This window comes from Rhineura floridana, chromosome 14 (assembly GCF_030035675.1).
Source record: "Rhineura floridana isolate rRhiFlo1 chromosome 14, rRhiFlo1.hap2, whole genome shotgun sequence".
Lineage (NCBI taxonomy): Eukaryota > Metazoa > Chordata > Lepidosauria > Squamata > Rhineuridae > Rhineura > Rhineura floridana.
The window spans coordinates 12,272,713-12,290,753 of NC_084493.1; the positions used below are offsets into that span (position 1 = coordinate 12,272,713).

The window sequence follows — 18,041 nt, forward strand, 5'->3', positions numbered from 1 at the left end:
GGCACAGATGCTGCATGTGTGAAGTTGTTTCAAGCAATGTAAATCCAGAGTGACAACTTTGCAGGCACATTCCTTATGTTTTTATGCAGGTACATTTTCTGGAGACCACTGCGGTTTTTACTTTCCTCTTCTCAGCAGCATCCATTCCCTCAATGTCAGTGACAGCTCTTTGGGGGCTTCATAGTAGAACTCTAATCTGCCACAAGGCATTATAGTAAAGCAAATCAGTTTGTAGGCTGGGAATGCATAACAAATTAAATAACTTCCTGCTCTCCTGCTGAGGAATCTGTGTGGTTAGAAGGTTTAGTCCAAACCTGAAATGCCTTCTTCGCCCACCTCCTGAGCTTTCCAGAGTAAACTATGTCAGAATTTTCCCATTCAGAAGGAGGAAGAGCTAACGCTGCAAACTGGAAGTGAGGTTTGTTACGTGACAACAACAAAAACAAATTTAGTGTCACTGTTGTGTTGGGGAAAGTGAGGTTCCAAGCTTTGTAAAGCTAGTAAGCTAGTAAGTTCTTCTGGTCACTTTCTTAAGTAGTATCAGTATATAAAATGTAAATGTACTGCCTTCAAGTTGATTATGACTTATGGCGACCCTATGAAGAGGGTTTTCCTGAGGCTGAGAGGCAGTGACTAGCCCAAGGTCACCCAGTGAGTTTCATGGCTGTGTGGGGATTCGAACCCAGGTCTCCCAGCTTGTAGTCCAACACCTTAGCCACTACGCCACACTGGCTCTCATTAGTATATAGGTGTCATTTTCAATCTTTTAAAATGTTTATTAGGGTTTTATGGCCCTGTTTACATGTTACATTCAGTGAGTGTACACTAAGCAGTTGAGCTGTACACTCTCAGTTATTCACATGTAACATTCAATGAATGCACAGCCTCCAGTATATATACAGGCTTGCTGCCAGCAAAAAGGAATGGCTTCAATGACACTGACTAAATGTGTCACTGAACTTATTAAATGTGTCACAGAACCTTGTATTGGCAACAAGACAAGGCATGAATTACTTGTGTTAGAAAATGGAATGTAACTTTGCTCACTTCATTTTTCCTGCAGCAAGTTCAACGAAATTTGCTTATAAATGAACGTGTGTGAGTTTGCAGCCATATTCTGGTTTCCCCCACTATGATTTTTCATTTTGCCTTGTGCCTTATTTAATTGTTTAAATAATTATTGTTGAATTATTTTTATTCAAAAAATGGTTTAAGGTTAACTAGAAACTTTTTGTTTTCTACAAAGGAAAAGGATTGTAAAGCAACAATATTATTTAAACACCAATATCAGTATGTCCCAGCTCATATTCAATTAATACTCTGAATTAACGGTAGTACAAAAAACAATTTCCACATGGCTGTTTACATTATAATTTGAAATACATGTTTTCACAACCCAGACAATGTAGACCAATAGTGGCTGGATATCTTCACAACCTGTGATGAGAAAAAACAGGGATTACAGGTGATTTTAATGTGCATTCCTAAAATGAGTGAAAGGCTTTAATTCATTGTGCTATGGACTTTGCTTCTGCAGCTTTTTGGGGGGACGGGGACAGGGGGCTGAAATAATTCTGTATTTATTTGGACATGAGATCTACATATATGACATGTGGTCAAATGTAGCCCTATTTGTTTTTTCTTCATATAATTGAGTCAATTCATTGCTGTACATACCTCTTATGCATACTTTATATAAATGACAAAATCATATCTGGGCACATTTTTAAAATCCCTTTCACTCAACCATAAACTAGTTGATCAGCAAAGGTGGTTTGAATGACATTATGTGTGGGGGTAACACATGGGGAAGTTCTTCCAAAAATGACTTGTAAATGCTCTATGGATTCCTTGCATTTCAACTATTGATAGCTGCCTTTGTTCTGAGTATGGGTGGAAGATCACCATAGTCTGCATGGGTGGACTGAACACTTCCAGGGTATACCTATGTTTAACATGCAAATATACCAGATCGTGGAACTGCTTATGTGCATTTAGTATTTATATTAGTAATTCCGGATCACTTACAGAATCCACTGCAGAGAGGGCAACAGACTGACCCTCCAAGGTGAAAGTAATACGTCCTTATAGTGATAGGAAGCAGTGGGATTCTACTTTTAACCTGGAAGAACATGTGACAAATACTGTAACCATAGACCTGTACAGTTAGACTCACATATTTAGACTCACGTACAAGGCATGTTTTCAGGCTCATGTTGGTAGCCATCTTTAATCTTCCTCAAGGGCAAAACTCAAAAGCTGCACTTAGAAAGCGGGTATACAATTGCACTTTTGAAAGCACAACACATCTGCATACTAGTAAATTAAAGACAAAGCTTTGGTATACAACTGTGTACTGAACTTAAGGTTCGGAGATCTGACTGACACTTTACTGTGACTAATCTTTGCTGCACATTTGGGGAGTTCTAAATAGGGATTAAGCCAGCCTTAACCTCACCTCTAACATGCAGTATTAACAATGGACAACATTGATTGAGTGGCCACTGGCATTCAGCCACACACCCCGAGTCTGCAGTAGAAGAGTTCTGCTTATATTATAAACTAGCAGTTATACTGCTACTGAGATATAGAGCTCTACTGTGTTCAGTGTAATACTTTCAGGCAGTTATTAATATATTTATTTATTTATTTTATTTAATTCAATTTTTATACCGCCCATAGCAAAGCTCTCTGGGCGGTGTACAACAATAAAAATATAAATTTACATTTCAATTTTAAAACCACATAATCATCAAATCAACAATTAAACAAACATATGAAACATGTAACTGACATATACAACAATAATACAGATACTACAATACTAAAATATTAAAAATATTAAAATGCCTGGGCAAAGAGGAAGGTTTTCACCTGGCACCAAAAGGATAGTAAAGTAGGCGCCAGGCGTACCTCGTCAGGAAGGGTGTTCCATAGTTCGGGGGCCACTACCAAGAAGGCCCTCTTTCTTGTAGTCGCCTTCCGGGCGTCTTTCTGAGTAGGCACCCGGAGGAGGGCCTTTGATGTTGAGCGTAGTGCACGGGTGGGTTCGTATCGGGAGAGACGATCCACCAGGTATTGTGGGCCCGTGCCGTGTAAGGCTTTATAGGTCAAAACCAGCACCTTGAATTGGGCCCGGAAACGTACAGGCAGCCAGTGCAAGCCGGCCAGAATTGGTGTCACATGTTCCGACCGCTTGGTCCCGGCTATTAATCTGGCCGCTGCATTCTGCACAAGCTGCAGTTTCCGAACCGTCTTCAACGGCAGCCCCACGTATAGTGCGTTGCAGTAGTCCAATCTTGAGGTTACCAGAGCATGGATAACTGAGGTAAGATGTTCCCTGTCCAGATACGGGCGTAGCTGGGCCACCAGCCTAAGTTGGTAAAAAGCACTCCGTGCCACCGAGGCCACCTGTGCCTCAAGTGACAAGGACGGGTCCAAAAGGACTCCCAAGCTACGCACCTGCTCCTTCAGGGGGAGTGTAACCTCATCCAGAACAGGTCGAACATCCAACTGGTCAGGGGATCCATTTACTAACAGCATCTCAGTCTTGTCTGGATTGAGTTTCAATTTGTTCGCTCTCATCCAGTCCATTATCGCGGCCAAGCATCGGTTTAGGACCTTGACAGCCTCACCTGAAGAAGATGAAAAGGAGAAGTAGAGCTGCGTATCATCAGCATACTGATGAGAGCACACTCCAAAACTCCTGATGACCGTACCCAGCAGCTTCATATAGATGTTAAAGAGCATGGGGGACAGAACTGATCCCTGCGGGACTCCATATTGGAGCGCCCAGGGTATCGAGTAATGCTCCCCAAGCACTACTTTCTGGAGACGGCCTGCCAGATAGGAGCAGAACCACTGCCAGGCAGTACCTCCAACTCCCAAATCCGCAAGCCTCTCCAGAAGGATACCATGGTCGATGGTATCAAAAGCAGCTGAGAGATCAAGGAGAATCAACAGAGTTACACTCCCTCTGTCTTTCTCTTGACACAGGTCATCATACAGGGCGACCAAGGCTGTCTCTGTACCAAAACCGGGCCTGAAACCCGATTGAAATGGATCCAGATAATCGGTTTCATCCAAGAGTGCCTGGAGCTGGGATGCAACCACCCTCTCCAGAACCTTGTCCAGGAATGGCACATTTGCTACCGGCCTATAGTTATTCAAATTATCTGGGTCCAGGGAAGATTTCTTCAAAAGCGGTCTCACCACCACCGCCTTAAGGCAGTGCGGGACCACTCCCTCACCTAGTGAGGCATTAATCACTTCCCTGGCCCAACCGGCAGTGCCCACCCTGCTAGCTTTTATTAGCCAGGAGGGGCAAGGATCTAACACAGAAGTGGTTGCACGCACCAGTCCAAGCACCTTGTCAACATCCTCAAACTGTACCAATTGAAACTCATCCAACAAAATATGACCAGACTGTGCTCCGGAGACCTCAGTTGATTCCACTGCTATAACTTTGGAGTCTAAGTCTTGGCGAATGCAAGAGATCTTATTCTGGAAGTGCTTTGCAAATTCGTCACATCGAGCTTTAGAAGATTCCATCACGTCCTTAGGGCCAGAATGTAGAAGCCCTCTGACGGTTTGAAACAGCTCCGCCGGACGGGAAATAGAGGCTTGAATAGAGGCAGTGATATGTTGTTTCTTTGCTGCCCGTACCGCCCCAAAGTACGTCTTATTATAAGCACTCACCAGTGCAAAGTTGCATTCATCAGGAGTCCGTCTCCATCTGCACTCAAGCCGTCTCCTACATTGTTTCATCGCCCTCAGCTCCGGAGTAAACCATGGAGCTGTATGAGCTCTACAAAGGAGAGGGTGCACAGGTGCGATCATGTCAGCTGCCCGGGTCATTCCACAGATAGACCAGGGTGTCGACATGAGCGCCAGCCTTATCAGCTGGAAAATTCCGCAGGGCTTTCTGAAAACCATCAGGATCCAGCAGCCTCCGGGGGCGGACCATCTTAATAGGTCCCCCACCCTTGCAGAGGGGAGAGTCGTTGTGAGTCCAAACCCTATAACATTGTACTGTCTTGGTATTTTATGATATGGCCGTATAGAAATACTGTTATAAAATCAACAAATAGATGGGGAGACATTTGAATGCTCTCTGTGTTGAAACCAGATTGCTTGCTTCAATCTTTTTATTTTAAAAAATGTTTATGTTAATCAGAATTATGCTTGCTACAAATGTTGTATTTTTTGTATAATGTAGATCATACTCAGTGAAATAATTATGATGTCATTCAGGACTCCAAAACACAACAAAATCATGGATATTAGAGATACATATATTTAATCACAACCAACATTTTAAAAATTTCAATGGGATGAATAAAGAAAACTTAAAAAAAACATTTCTACATTTCCTAAAATATTTCTATTGCCAGAAACAAAAACATCAGTGATGACCAACTACATACTGAATAAGTATCACATAAACTTGCAAGTTTTTTCCAAGTTCACCACTAAATTTATATAAAATTATTTATATAAAATAAATTGAGAATCAATTTACTTGTACTGTAAATAATTGATATTTCACTATTCAAAACTATTAAAAGAGATTTTCTCTAATGTGAAAAAGTGTTAATAACCATGTTGTTCAAACCTTCACTGTTAAATTCTGGAGCCACTGAAATGACACTTGCTGTCTCTCATCCAAGCCTTCAGTCCACAATATTCTTCTCACGTTTGGGGAAGGCAAAAAACAGCAGGGGAAAGTCTTGCTGACGTTTCCCTTTTCTCTTATGCCAAAAATGAGAGAAATCTGATGGTCTTCAAAGTCCCTCTAAACCTTGAGGATTGGGAAACTGATGTTAACGGGAGTTTAAAAAAGCCAGTCTTTATTTATTTATTATTAAATTTATATCCCAAAGGGAGCTCAGGGCAACCCCGAAGATTAGGCTAAATATCCCAAAAGAACCCTGTATATATGTCAATATATTATTTGAGGAATATAGAACTGATTTTTTTTAAAAAAATCATTAACATTAGAACTGTTATTTTGTCCTCTGCACAATTTACACTGTGATAATTTCGTAGGGGGGGGGGTTGTGTCTCTTCCTTCTGCCTGTTTCTTCTGTAGGTTATTTGCCTTGCATAGTTGAAAACACTGGTGTAGGGAAGGTATTAAAATGAGATTCTGCTCTTATTGTTTGATTTGTGGCATCTCTTTGTCCACAGTAAGGACTCCCCAACCTGCTACCTAAATATGGCTACTGAAAAAAAGAAACAGAAAAAGAAAGCTATCTAACAGTTATGCTCCATGGATTTGTTCTGAAGTAAAGCATGCCAGCTAGAAGCTTTTTTAAGTAGTAAAAGATTCCTTTTTTAACCTATTTAAAACAATACTAAACACTTACCATCCCTTGGTGAAATGTGTCTATCATCAGTGTCCTCTCTGCCACCACCTGCTCCTGCATTATCTGATCTCACACTGCATTGTAATACTCTTTGGGAGTTCCCTTGGAGATTGTTTCTTAAATACTCATCAGGTTCACTGACTACAGCTCCCTGCAACTGGGTTGTTTGGTTTACAGTGGCTTGATCAGGAACTTTTTTATTTACCTACTTCAGGAATTATTTCAACAGAAATGCTGAGTCACTTGAGAATCAATAAAAGTTTCTGCCTCTTCGTTATTCTCTGGTATAAGCTCCCTTGATTGTACTGTGGATCTACATTGGCCGTAATTCTCTCCTGTGACTGCTGCCTAAAGGAACAAGGCCAGAGCCCTGGACTTTGCTAATTACAAGGAATGAATCTAAGAAATCAAAATACATCATAGTTCTCCTTGCAGCACCAGAGGTTTTGTTGTTCGTTTTTATATTTTTGTACACCCCCCCCAGAGTCCCTTTGTCCAATCCCAACACTGCTGTACATCTCGGTTAAAACATTCTGTCATGTGGCCTGCCACCCACTGGAATGCACATGCATTTCTATAACTTTCTCCTAATGACTGCTGAACAGCTGTGGAGCCCCACAATTGAATGCAAGTTTTAGTTTCTGTAGTATACCATGGCTGGCCATGTTCTCGATGGGGCTTTGGAATGGGGATGCAAGTGGTGGGCTATTCCATTTCTGAACTCACAGGAATGCCTCAGACAAGGAAGCTGTTGGCATAGCAATAACATCCAATTACTTATGTATGTATTACATTTATATCCAGCACCTTCCTCCAAAGCAGGCAGAGGTAACTCCTTAAGAATCAAACTATACTGTGTTTAACAATGTAGCGGTCTCCCATGAGTAGAACTCCTTACATATTTTCAAAAATAACCACGAAGAATTCTGCCCCTGCATTGCATTGCGCCTCCCACTTCTTCTAGTTGTAGGTTACACTTGGTGAAGAGTTCCAAAAACACACTTCCGAAGTCTAGTGGAAGTTCGTCTTTTTGTGTAGTTTAGAAAGCAGAATTTCCTCATGGGCTGCTAGTTGCAAAAGCGCTTGTATATCTGGTTTTCTGTGCTTGGTGTGGTCCAAGCTTTCCAGTGAAGGACAATTAGCTTTGCTGTTAGTGTGGCTCGGTGAAACCATCCTTCTTGTCCTTTGGATAGCCCACAACTGGCAGGGATGTAGCTGACTGCTGGGTTGGTGTCCCCTATTAACAGGGATTTGTCCAGAATCTGAAGTTAATTCTAGCCTATACTTCCTTCCAGAAGAGTTTGATTACCGGGCACTTCCATAGTAAGTGCGTTAGATCAGCCTGTGGTCGTTTGCATCTGCAGCAGTTGTCCGTGGGTGTAATGTCCTAGCACTTAAAGCGTGTTGGTGTCCAGTAGGCCTGGTGGAGTATTTTCTGCTGGATTAACTGCAGCTTAATGTCATGGGTGGCTAGGGCTCTTCCCTATCGTGCAGGTGTTAGGTGGGCTTCTAATTCTTTGTTCCACTTATGCTTAATTGGATCTAGATCAGGGCTTAGGCTGCAATTCAATACATGCTTCTTGTTGTTATGTGCCTCGAAGTCGACTACGACTTATGGCAACCCTATGAATCAGTGACCTCCAAGAGCATCTGTCATGAACCACCGTGTTCAGATCTTGAAAGTTCAGGTCTGTGGCTTCCTTTATGGAATCAATCCATCTCTTGTTTGGCCTTCCTCTTTTTCTACTTCCTTCTGTTTTTCCAAGCATTATTATCTTTTCTAATGAATCATGTCTTCTCATTATGTGTCCAAAGTATGATAACCTCAGTACATGCTTACCTGGGAGTAAATCCCATTAGATTGCAGCCTTAGTGTGTTACATACTGATGTGTATAAACGCACTTACTACATCCTCCGTGGTGCAGAGTGGTAAGCAGCAGTAGCCAAAGCGCTGCTCACAGCCGGAGTTCGATTCCAACGAAAGGGGGAAGTCGAATCTCCGGTAAAAGGGGTCAAGGTCCACTCAGCCTTCCATCCATCCATGGTCGGTAAAATGAGTACCCGGCATATGCTGGGGGGTAAACAAAGGCCGGGTACGGAACTGGCAATCCCACCCCATATATACGGTCTGCCTAGTAAACGTCGCAAGACGTCACCCTAAGAGTTGTAAACGACTCACACTACAAGTGCGGGGACACCTTTACCTTTTTTACGTTTCCTTGAGAAGGTGTGGGTTTGCTTCCCAAGTCGGGCCTGTTGGCTTTCTGCCATTTTGGCCCAGGTCTGGGGTTGTTTATATGGCTCTTTAGGCTTCTTGCTTCGGTTCCCCGGAGAGACTTTGCTCAGCCTTTTTCGTTCTGGGACTAGGCGTCCAGCAAGAGGCGGAGGTCTGTGCGCCCTCCCCTCGAGGCTGCCTCAGTAGTAGGATGGTTCCCTGTTCAGGCTCTAGGGGGCGAGCTGTTCTCGGCGTCAACCTCTGCCGGTCCCTTAAGCAAGTCCAACGCTTAAAGGGACAAGGATGGCGACTTCTTCCTCTCTCGGCCTCCTTCTTTCTCTCCCCCGCTCCTATTCCTTTTGCGGTTTTTGTCTTTCTCTTTTGCTGCCCCTCTTCTTACTAGCGCGATGTCCCCGTCTCACCCCACTCTTCTGTTTCCTTCGCCCTGTTTCTTTCCCGCGCTCTGTTTGCTTTTGGCAGTAAGAAGAAAGAGTGGGGTGGCGGCTGATTATTCACCCCCTCTTAGTTTGACGGGTGTTTTCCCTAGAAGAAGCGGGCTGCGGGCGTTGGACGGGGCGAGGGGGGGACCGTTGCTCCTTCCTCCTTGTTGCCTTCCGGGCCCATTTCTTCAGGTCTGGCGGCCGGATGGAGATGCTGTGTTGCGCGCGCATGTTGTGTGTGCTGTTGCTGGAGCTTTCCTCCCCTTCTCTCGTCTCTCTCGTAGGCAGTAAGGTTTGCCTTGCGTCTTGGGGGTGGTGGTGGTGGTGGAACAGCTTGTTTTTTTGTAAGTTGGTGGGGTTGGTGGTGGAATTAAGGCTCTTTCCTCTTTCTCCCTGGGGACTGCGTGCCGATGTGGTCCCTTTCAGGGCTCTCCTGATCTTACCTCTTTTGCGGGTGTCTGTCTCCGCTGCTGAAAGTATGAGGGGTGTATGGGGGGGGGTTGCCAGGCACACTGCAATCTCCCAACTCTGCTTTTGTTTGGTTTTTTAAAATCTTTGCACTGAGGATGGCACTGCGTGGGCTCGAGGAAGCTCAGCCGTTCTCACCGGAAGCTATCATTTCTAATGTTAACAGCAGAGGGTTGGAAAAATAAATTAAGTCAACTAACCACTGTCCCACGGACAATGTTGACCGACAAAAATGATATAATTGCTTTGTTTTTGCATTTGCAGGGCTGCTTGGCTTTTCCACATTTTAGGTTGTGATCGTACATACACTCCCCCCCCCCCAAGCGCCACTGAACTCAGCGGGGCATATTTGTGAGTAGATATACATAGGATTACACTATTAGAAGCTAAATAGCCTGCGGATCTCTTCTAATTTTGGCTTGGATGTTCCAGATGTGCCCCTTGATGTGTGCATATTTATGTATATGTGCATTTTTACTTACTTGCCTACTTAATTTTTACATTTTTGACCACCGCTTGGCCTGTTAAGGCCCTTAGGGAGCTTACAACATAAGAATATAGCAAAATATATCAACAAATAAAATTAAAATTCTCTTTAAAACACCTTGTCGTATTTATTTATTTATTGTATTTGTATGCTGCCCCATAGCCGAAGCTCACTGGGCGGTTTACAACAATTAAAAACATTAAAAACAAATATACAAATTTAAAAAGACATTTTTTAAAAAAGCAATTTAAAAACACATGCTAAAATGCCTAGGAGAAGAGGAAAGTCTTGACCTGGCGCCAAAAAGATAACAGTGTTGGCGCCAGACACACCTTGTCAACAACATCATTCCATAATTTGGTGTAGATAACTCCACTTTGGTGTATGGCTCAATTAGGTCCTACAACTGAAAGCATAGTAAAGCAGAGATGTAAGCTATCATGGATTAAGCAGGAGCTGATTCTCAAAACATGTGGGACAAAAGCCAGCTTATGCTGTCTAGCCATTGGGTTACCCTATGGCCAAGTGAAGGGAGAAGGGTCATAGCTCAGTGGTAGAGCATCTAATCAAAACCTTTTACATTAGCCGCATTACACAGTTAATGTCAAGTCTAGCTTGGCCGACAGCACACTCATGTAGACTCTAGCCCCCAAAGTGAGGCACACTTGTGGCTCAGTGGTAGAGCACCTGCTTTGCATGCAGAAGGTCCCAAGTTCAATCCCTGGTATCTCCAGGTAGGGTTGGAAAAGACTCCTGTTTGAAACCCTGGACTGCCATTGCCAGTCAATGCAGCCAGTACTGAGCTAGATGGACCAATGGCCTGACTCAGTATAAGGCAGCTCCCATTGTTCCTTCTAAGCCACTGCCATGCATTGGGTTAGTCTTTGGTCACACTGTACTAAATGTGGACTAGTGGTGGCACAATCCAACTGGCATGTATGCCAGGCTGAGGGCATACCAGATGTGGCAGAGGAGGGAGGTTGTCAGTGCAGCTGGGCTGTGCCAGCAAAAATCCCCTGCCCCAAGGCACAGCCAGGGAACTCTGCTGCAAGTGCAGCCAGCAGAAGGACTGAAAAGGGAGTTCTGGGGAGTATTGAGGACATAACCAAGGGGAGAGAGACTTCGCCCGCATCCTGAGCCTGTTCGGCTCGGTCCTGCAGCCTCCAGTCCTGGCAGGCGATATGCCTGGAAAAGAGGTGGCAGAAGGAAACATGACTTTATTTTCCTTCTACCAAGCTCTGCCGGCACAGCCACTGTCCTCCCCTCCCAGTGGCTCCTGAACGGAGATAGGATGTGGCAGCCCCTTCTGCTGGCTCTGCTTCTGTCAGCCTCTGCCCAGTTGGATTGCTCCCTTAATACTTGTTTTTGAAGGATACGTATGTGAAGCTTGCTTTGGTTGGGAAGAAAGTAAGACTGCAATCGTGTGGTCATTTAGCTGAGCGTAAGTTTAGCTAATTTCCACTGGACTTCTGGTAAAGGATTGCACTATAAAGAGTTTCAAAATGTAAGATCTTCAAAAGCACCACTAATTTTAAAAAAATCAAAATAGCTGTTGACTTAAGTTGATCTAAGATCATCAAGATTTGTGCAGTGATTAACAAAATATTGCTGTGCAAATTGATTCTTTTTGAAAGCTGTTGTGATTTTTTTCCCTTTAACAGAGCAAAGGATATTATTTGAATGTAAGATGTCTTTAAATTCATCTGTGATTTCAAAAGAAGATCAAATAGGCTATCAAGGAATAAAAAATTTTGACTGCCTGAAAAGTCTAGATTCACAGGCCACATCGATGTTGCAGGAAACCCCACTGGAAAACTTGCATCTAACATCTCAGGCTGTTCTTGAAAGAGCCCAGAAACAAGGGAGATCAAAATGTCCCAGATGTAATAGCTCAAGGATGTTCTATTGTTACACATGCTATGTTCCAGTTGAAACTGTTCCTACCAGAGAAATTCCTGTAGTGAAGGTTAGTGCAGGATATATCTTATCTTTGATCTTGTTATTTTTACCAACTTTTATTTACAGTGAATCATTCTTATAAACAAACCGGGGAAGAATGAGGTGAGAATCCTTTTTGCAATATAGTTTAAAACAAACTAGCAACCCAAAACTCGGCCAGTCTTCAGAAATACTTGCCATGACCTTGCCAAATTCTAACGGTGCAAGAAGAGCAGGGACCCTATAAATGGTTCCAGATGCAATCCCTAGTATTTCCTGTTAAAAGGACCATGCATAGCAAGTGAATGGAAAGACCTCTATCTGATACCTTGGAGATAATTTCTGGTCAAAGTAGATTATGTAAAAGGCAGTTTCATATTTCATTCAATCAATATGTATCTTGCTGCTTGACTCGTAGGGCTCAGAAAATACTTAAAAGCATGTTTTTAAATTTTACATAAGTCTTGTAAAAACAAGTCAATTTTAAATCGTATGTTTTTTCTGTCCTCCGAAATGGCCAATGGAGCAGCTCTGTTGAGTCTGACTCAGGAGGGAATTCTGCATATGGGAGCTGGTAGATATCAATCTTGCATCTGATGCTAGTGGCACCCTCAAAATGAGGAAGGTGGAATTACATGCCACATTATACCATCCTTTTCCCTCTCCCTGAACTCTGCAACATACAATCCCTAATGCCTCTCCCTATCCTGCACAATCACTAGGATTTTGCCAGCAATTTATTTTCATGGAAATCATCCATTCATTGCTCATTCCCATTGTTTCTCCCATCAGCAGAGACTCTTAACATCAATGTTTTCTTATGCTTTTGTATTGGAATGTTATGTTATTAATATTGAAATGTTATGTTATTAATTTGATATGTTTTAATTGATTGATAGCTTGTTTTATGATTACTTTAAATGTAATAATGTTTAGGTAATCAATTGGAGTTATTGTTGGATTGTTATGTTTTGAAATGGTTGTTCTGTTTTTGAATTGATTGCTATTGATGTCATCATTTGCATTTTTGTAAGCCACTTTGAGCATATTTGTATGGAAAAGTGGCATATAAATTCAAGTAATAAATAAGTAATAATAAATGTTTTAAGCAGGTTTGCCAAGAAAAGCAGTGAATTTTAACATACACTGATGCAAAGTGCATGTTATCTTTTACTGTGGTGCCTGTACCCAAATGCAAAAGGTTAAAATGAATTACTCATTTCTCTTATGGCTAAAATTGGGAGTGCTTTTTTCCTAATGTGTGTGCTGTGCTATTGGTTGCAGCTTCCCTTGAAAATCGACATCATTAAGCATCCCAATGAAACGGATGGCAAAAGCACAGCTGTACATGCCAAGCTCCTGGCGTCTGAAGATGTTACCATTTACACATACCCTTGTATTCCAGACTACGAAGAAATGAGACATGAAGTAAGAGGTTGTTTTGAAGTAGGATTACCCTTTTTCTTCACCTTTCCATCTTGCAGATGCTTATGAAATCCACTACGCTACTGGTGCAGAGTGGCAAGCGGCGGTAACGCAGCCAAAGCTCTGCTCACGGCCGGAGTTCGATTCCAACAGAAGGAGGAAGTTGAATCTCCAGTAAAAGGGGTCGAGGTCCACTCAGCCTTCCATCCATCCGTGGTCGGTAAAATGAGTACCCGCCGTATGCTGGGGGGTAAAGAAAGGCCGGGGACGGAACTGGCAAGCCCACCCCATATATATGGTCTGCCTAGTAAACGTCGCAAGACATCACCCTAAGAGTCGGAAACGACTCGTACTATAAGTGCAGGGACACCTTTACCTTTTTTACTGGTGTTCCAGATCCCCATAAACAGGAATGCAGGGCATATCGTGATACAAATGGCTTACTTGCATGAATGAATAATAATCCAATATTCACAGTTGGGCAATTCCCTTATTAGGGCCGTCCAAAATGTTGGCAAGCTATTTTGTAACATTTTCGTTGGTTCCAATAAAGGTATTGCCAGATTGTGAATTTTGGTGGCTCTTTTCTTGCAGACAAACATTGCTACATTTTGCTTTTTATGAGTAATGTTTGTAGCTTGTGCTAACACTTCATCAGTCCCCAGACTTTTTCTGCCAGGAGAGTCTTCTTCATCCAGACCCAGGCTACTTACAGCTTCATGTCTGACAATTGAGAGAGGGTCCTAAAATGGAAAGGCTATAGCCATAGGGTAGTTGCCACCATTCTGGGTTCCTATAGAGCTTTGATGCAGTCATGAAAGGCCTTTGTGAGATGGTGTAGCAAGAACGATGCTCTGAAAGCAAATGTCAGCATTGTCTTATCTGAAGCCCAATACACTGAAGAGGTAGGTGGCAGGTGTGTCCTTAGTGCTGTCAAAGGAGATGAAATATTCCGTATCTTCTCACCCTCACATTAAGTGATTTTTTGTGGGGAGCCACATTGCTAAAACCTCCTACAGTGCATGATTTCCTCACCAGGTGTCTACAGAAGGTTCATAAAGTTCTGACCAAGGCTTTGTTTGAGTCCTTAAGATCCATGGCCCTAAAGTTTTTAACCTGGAAAGTGGGTCATCACTTCAGCTCATAGGATATCTAACCTGGGAGCCTTGTCTTCCAGGAAAGAATTTTGCATAATCCACCCAGACTCAGTGGGTTGAGACTTAATTCATCATTCCTAAAGCTAATCCTGTGTTTTCATTGGATGCAGGAGGTGGTCTTGCCATCCTTCTGACTGGATCTCAAGGCTCCCAAGGAAAAGAAATGGTATGGTCTTAATATTGGCGGGGCGGTAAGAATTTACTTGAAACGCACAATGGATTTTAGACAGTCAGATTCTCTTTTTTGTGTTGCTTCAACCCATTATCATGACGTTCTCCTTAGCTGCACAATTAATTAATTAATTTGTATCCCGCCCTTCCTCCCAGCAGGAGCCCAGGGTGGCAAACAAGGCACTAAAAACACTTTAAAACATCATAAAAAGAAATCTTAAAATACATTAAGACAAAAAAGCGTTAAAAAAACACTTTAAAAACTCTGACACAGAGACAGACTGGGATAGCTCTCAACTTAAAAGGCTTGTTGAAAAAGAAAAATCTTCAAAAGGCGCCGAAAAGATAGCAGAGATGGATAAGTGTGCACATTGGTAAATGTTATGAAGCATCTGCTTCTGTTGTGCCTGGGGTAGGATCACTAACTACTCCACCAGGAGGGCCACGACTTCAACTGCTTTTAACACTAATGCCCCTTTGGAGGAAGTCTCCAGGGCAGCCATATGGTCATCTGTGTTGATGCTATATCTGATGCTATAAGCTGAACACGTTTGCAGGTGGATTCTTACACAGGTGGTGTCAGCGTAGAGGTTTGCCACAGCAGAATCCCAGTGTGTTGTTCTGTTCTCACCATGCTTCTGAGGAGGCAAGAGACTTCCAAGCAACAACACCAGTGTGGGTGACACCAAGGCAGTATATCTAGGACCCGGCCAAAGTCAAGAGTCCAAACAAACAAGGTCCTCCAAAAGGAGTCAGGCGAGGTTACAGCAGGCAAAGTCAAGGTCCAAGTAGTCCATGGACAGAGCTTAGCAAGGGCAAGGCAAGAGGCAGGTCCAGGTCTGGTTCGGTCAATGGTTCGATCTGGAATCAGCAGACAATCCGCAAACCGCTGCTGCATAAATGGTGTTGTAGCACCTCTTCCAGCCTAGCTGTGGGGTTTTTGAGCTGGAGCTTCTGGAAGCACACGTCAAACCTCAGCTGATTCCTATCAACCACCTTCAGCCAGACCTTTACTCCCAAGAGGCCTTTACTCATGAGGAGACCTGGCCTGTGCTTGGGCGTTTCTCCGGATAGGCCAGGTCTCTTACTGGCATTTGAGGCCTCTATGTCAGACAGCAAACTTGCCCTGGGTGCAGATGGCCCTTCCTCAGTCTTGTCACAGGATCCCTGGCTCCTCACCCCCAGGTGGAACCTGACCCAGGGCTGGGTCAAGGGGTGGAGCCTCCTGATTTTCCTCTAATGAGGACTCCCCCAGCTGGGACCTGACACCTGCCTGGGTACCACTGTTGTCAATGCCATCCATGGATCACCTCCACCACTGCAGGAAAATAGAACTTTATAAAAACAGTGTTTTTGCTGCTGGGTGTCAGGAAAATTGGTTAGTCTAGGCAAGAAGTCTGTCCTGGGTTCTATCCATTTCTTCTACCTGTTTTCAATCAGAGGGATGATCAGGTTATGGTCCTGTGACTCCCACTTTCATTGTTTCTTGTTGATGATAGTATTGCGGAGTTGCATTAGTGTTTATGACATTGCCATGCTGCATATTATTTTTGTTTTCAGTAGCTGTGGTACGTTCTGTGGAACCCTTCCATCCCCTGCAGAGAAAGGACTTTTCACAATAAGTCCACTGTTCTAATCTGTCTGTTTTTCTTCTAGAGTGCACTTATCTTTCCTGGGCCTAATTCGGTTTCAGTAAACGACATTCCTCAGTGTTTGCAAAACAAATTTAAGAAGAATGACTGTGACAAGAACAAGGACTCATCAGCAGAGCCAGTTCTCAAGTGTGCAAAAATAGAGCCAGGCAGTAACAGCAACTTGGGTGATCACAAATTTCACAGCATGAGCAAAAATGCTGTGCTGAAGAAAATTGTATTTATTGACAGCACCTGGAATCAAACAAACAAAATTATCACAGATGAGAGGCTCCAAGGTATGTTAACGCCAAATGATAAAGCCCAGCCCAGCAAATTAATAAAACTGCAAATCCAGGGGATGGTCTTTGGTACATCTAAATGATTACTGCTGTGCCTGAACAAACTGAGCAATCCATACAGATGGAGCAGTGTATCGCCTTAGCCATTCACATGCAAATGTGACCCTAGTGCCATTGTGGTGTGTTCTTTTTCTGTATGTTTCTCTACTTGGATACAAAAATATATGAATGCCCAATATATATCCCACCTTTCTTCCATCATGGGAACACAATTTGGGTATACATGTGGTTCCTAGGAGGTATCCTGTCCAGGCACTGGCCAGACCTGCTGAGCTTCAGCAAGGTGGTGAGCTCATGTACCTTCAGACCACACCATGGGCAAGGGCCTTATTGTGTACAAATACTTCTGGGATAAAGCTGTCCCGTTGTCTTACTTTCAAAATGACAACCTGAGAAGTCTTTTTATAGAATTCATTGAGCAAGAGGTCTTTGCCCTTAATAGTGCAGGGGGATCTACCACCACTATTCCATGTCTTACCAAGGAATGATCCACCTATGACAACAGGCCAATACTAACTCGGCCTACTACTGGACCTTTCCCAGTCCACCTTGTTGCGAAAACCACATTGGGGGTGGTATTCAGCTAAGTTCTCTCTCCTCTCCTTCCCCCCTCCTCTCCCTTCCTCCTCCCTTCTTCCTCCCCTCCCCTCTTCCTTCTTCCTCCTCCCCTGCCTACTTCATGCTACCAAATTCTTGCAAGCTACACAGGAAGTGGATTGAACTGTGAAAAACCAACCCAAATTGTGTTTGCATTTTGACAAATTTGTAGGGCAGTACAATAGAGAGGTCAGGCCCTGCATTCAGTATAGCTGCCCAATTTTCCTGCTTTTTATGGAAATATTTGTTGGTTATAGGTACTTAAACTGCGAGGGGTTTTTGCCTGTTAGTGAATAGACAAATAGATCTGCACACACGTTTAACGTATTCTGTGTGAGATGCTTGAAAGGAAGCTACTGTTTTTGTTAGCTGTAGTTTATTTATCTGTACAATTTAGTGCGTGCCTGTTCTGTTTTGTGTCCTCTCTTATACAGGATTGCTACAAATTGAACTGAAGTCAAGGAAAACCTGCTTTTGGCGCCATCAAAAAGGAAAGCCAGAGACATACCTGTCTACCATTGAAGCAATTTATTATTTTTTAGTAGACTATCATAAGGAACTCCTAAAAGAAAAATATGAAGGACAGTATGACAATCTCCTTTTCTTCTTTTCATTTATGTACAAATTGATTAAAAATGCCAAGTGTTCAGCAGGAAAAGAGTAAGACAAGATGCTCTTCGTGTCAATATTAAAAGAACAACCCAAAGTACTCATTATGATCCGTTGCACCAGGTTCTTTAAAATTAATTAATAACAGTTGAATTAAAGAAATTGTGTTGTA

The 18,041-nt window shown here is 43.0% G+C and overlaps 2 protein-coding genes across 12 annotated transcripts; one reads left to right on the top strand and one right to left on the bottom strand.

The window, feature by feature from the left end:
* Window positions 1-2,746: 2,746 nt before the first annotated feature.
* On the bottom strand, window positions 2,747-9,373 carry LOC133369973 (uncharacterized). Its single transcript, XM_061595831.1, has 2 exons — window positions 6,369-9,373; window positions 2,747-3,635 (listed from the first exon to the last, which is right to left on the bottom strand). The coding sequence occupies exon 2, from the start codon at window positions 3,592-3,594 to the stop codon at window positions 2,842-2,844; it is 753 nt and encodes a 250-aa protein (XP_061451815.1). The 5' UTR covers window positions 3,595-3,635; window positions 6,369-9,373; the 3' UTR covers window positions 2,747-2,841.
* On the top strand, window positions 8,868-18,041 carry DTWD1 (DTW domain containing 1). Of its 11 annotated transcripts, none has more exons than XM_061595823.1 (6): window positions 8,868-9,216; window positions 9,757-9,843; window positions 11,641-11,945; window positions 13,202-13,345; window positions 16,327-16,600; window positions 17,695-18,041. In XM_061595823.1, exons 3-6 carry the CDS (start codon window positions 11,667-11,669, stop codon window positions 17,922-17,924), a joined length of 927 nt encoding a protein of 308 aa, XP_061451807.1. In that variant the 5' UTR covers window positions 8,868-9,216; window positions 9,757-9,843; window positions 11,641-11,666; the 3' UTR covers window positions 17,925-18,041. The 11 variants fall into 11 exon arrangements, with proteins under 11 accessions (XP_061451807.1, XP_061451805.1, XP_061451812.1 ...); XM_061595821.1 differs by lacking the exon at window positions 8,868-9,216 and adding an exon at window positions 9,222-9,311; XM_061595822.1 differs by lacking the exon at window positions 8,868-9,216 and adding an exon at window positions 9,231-9,316.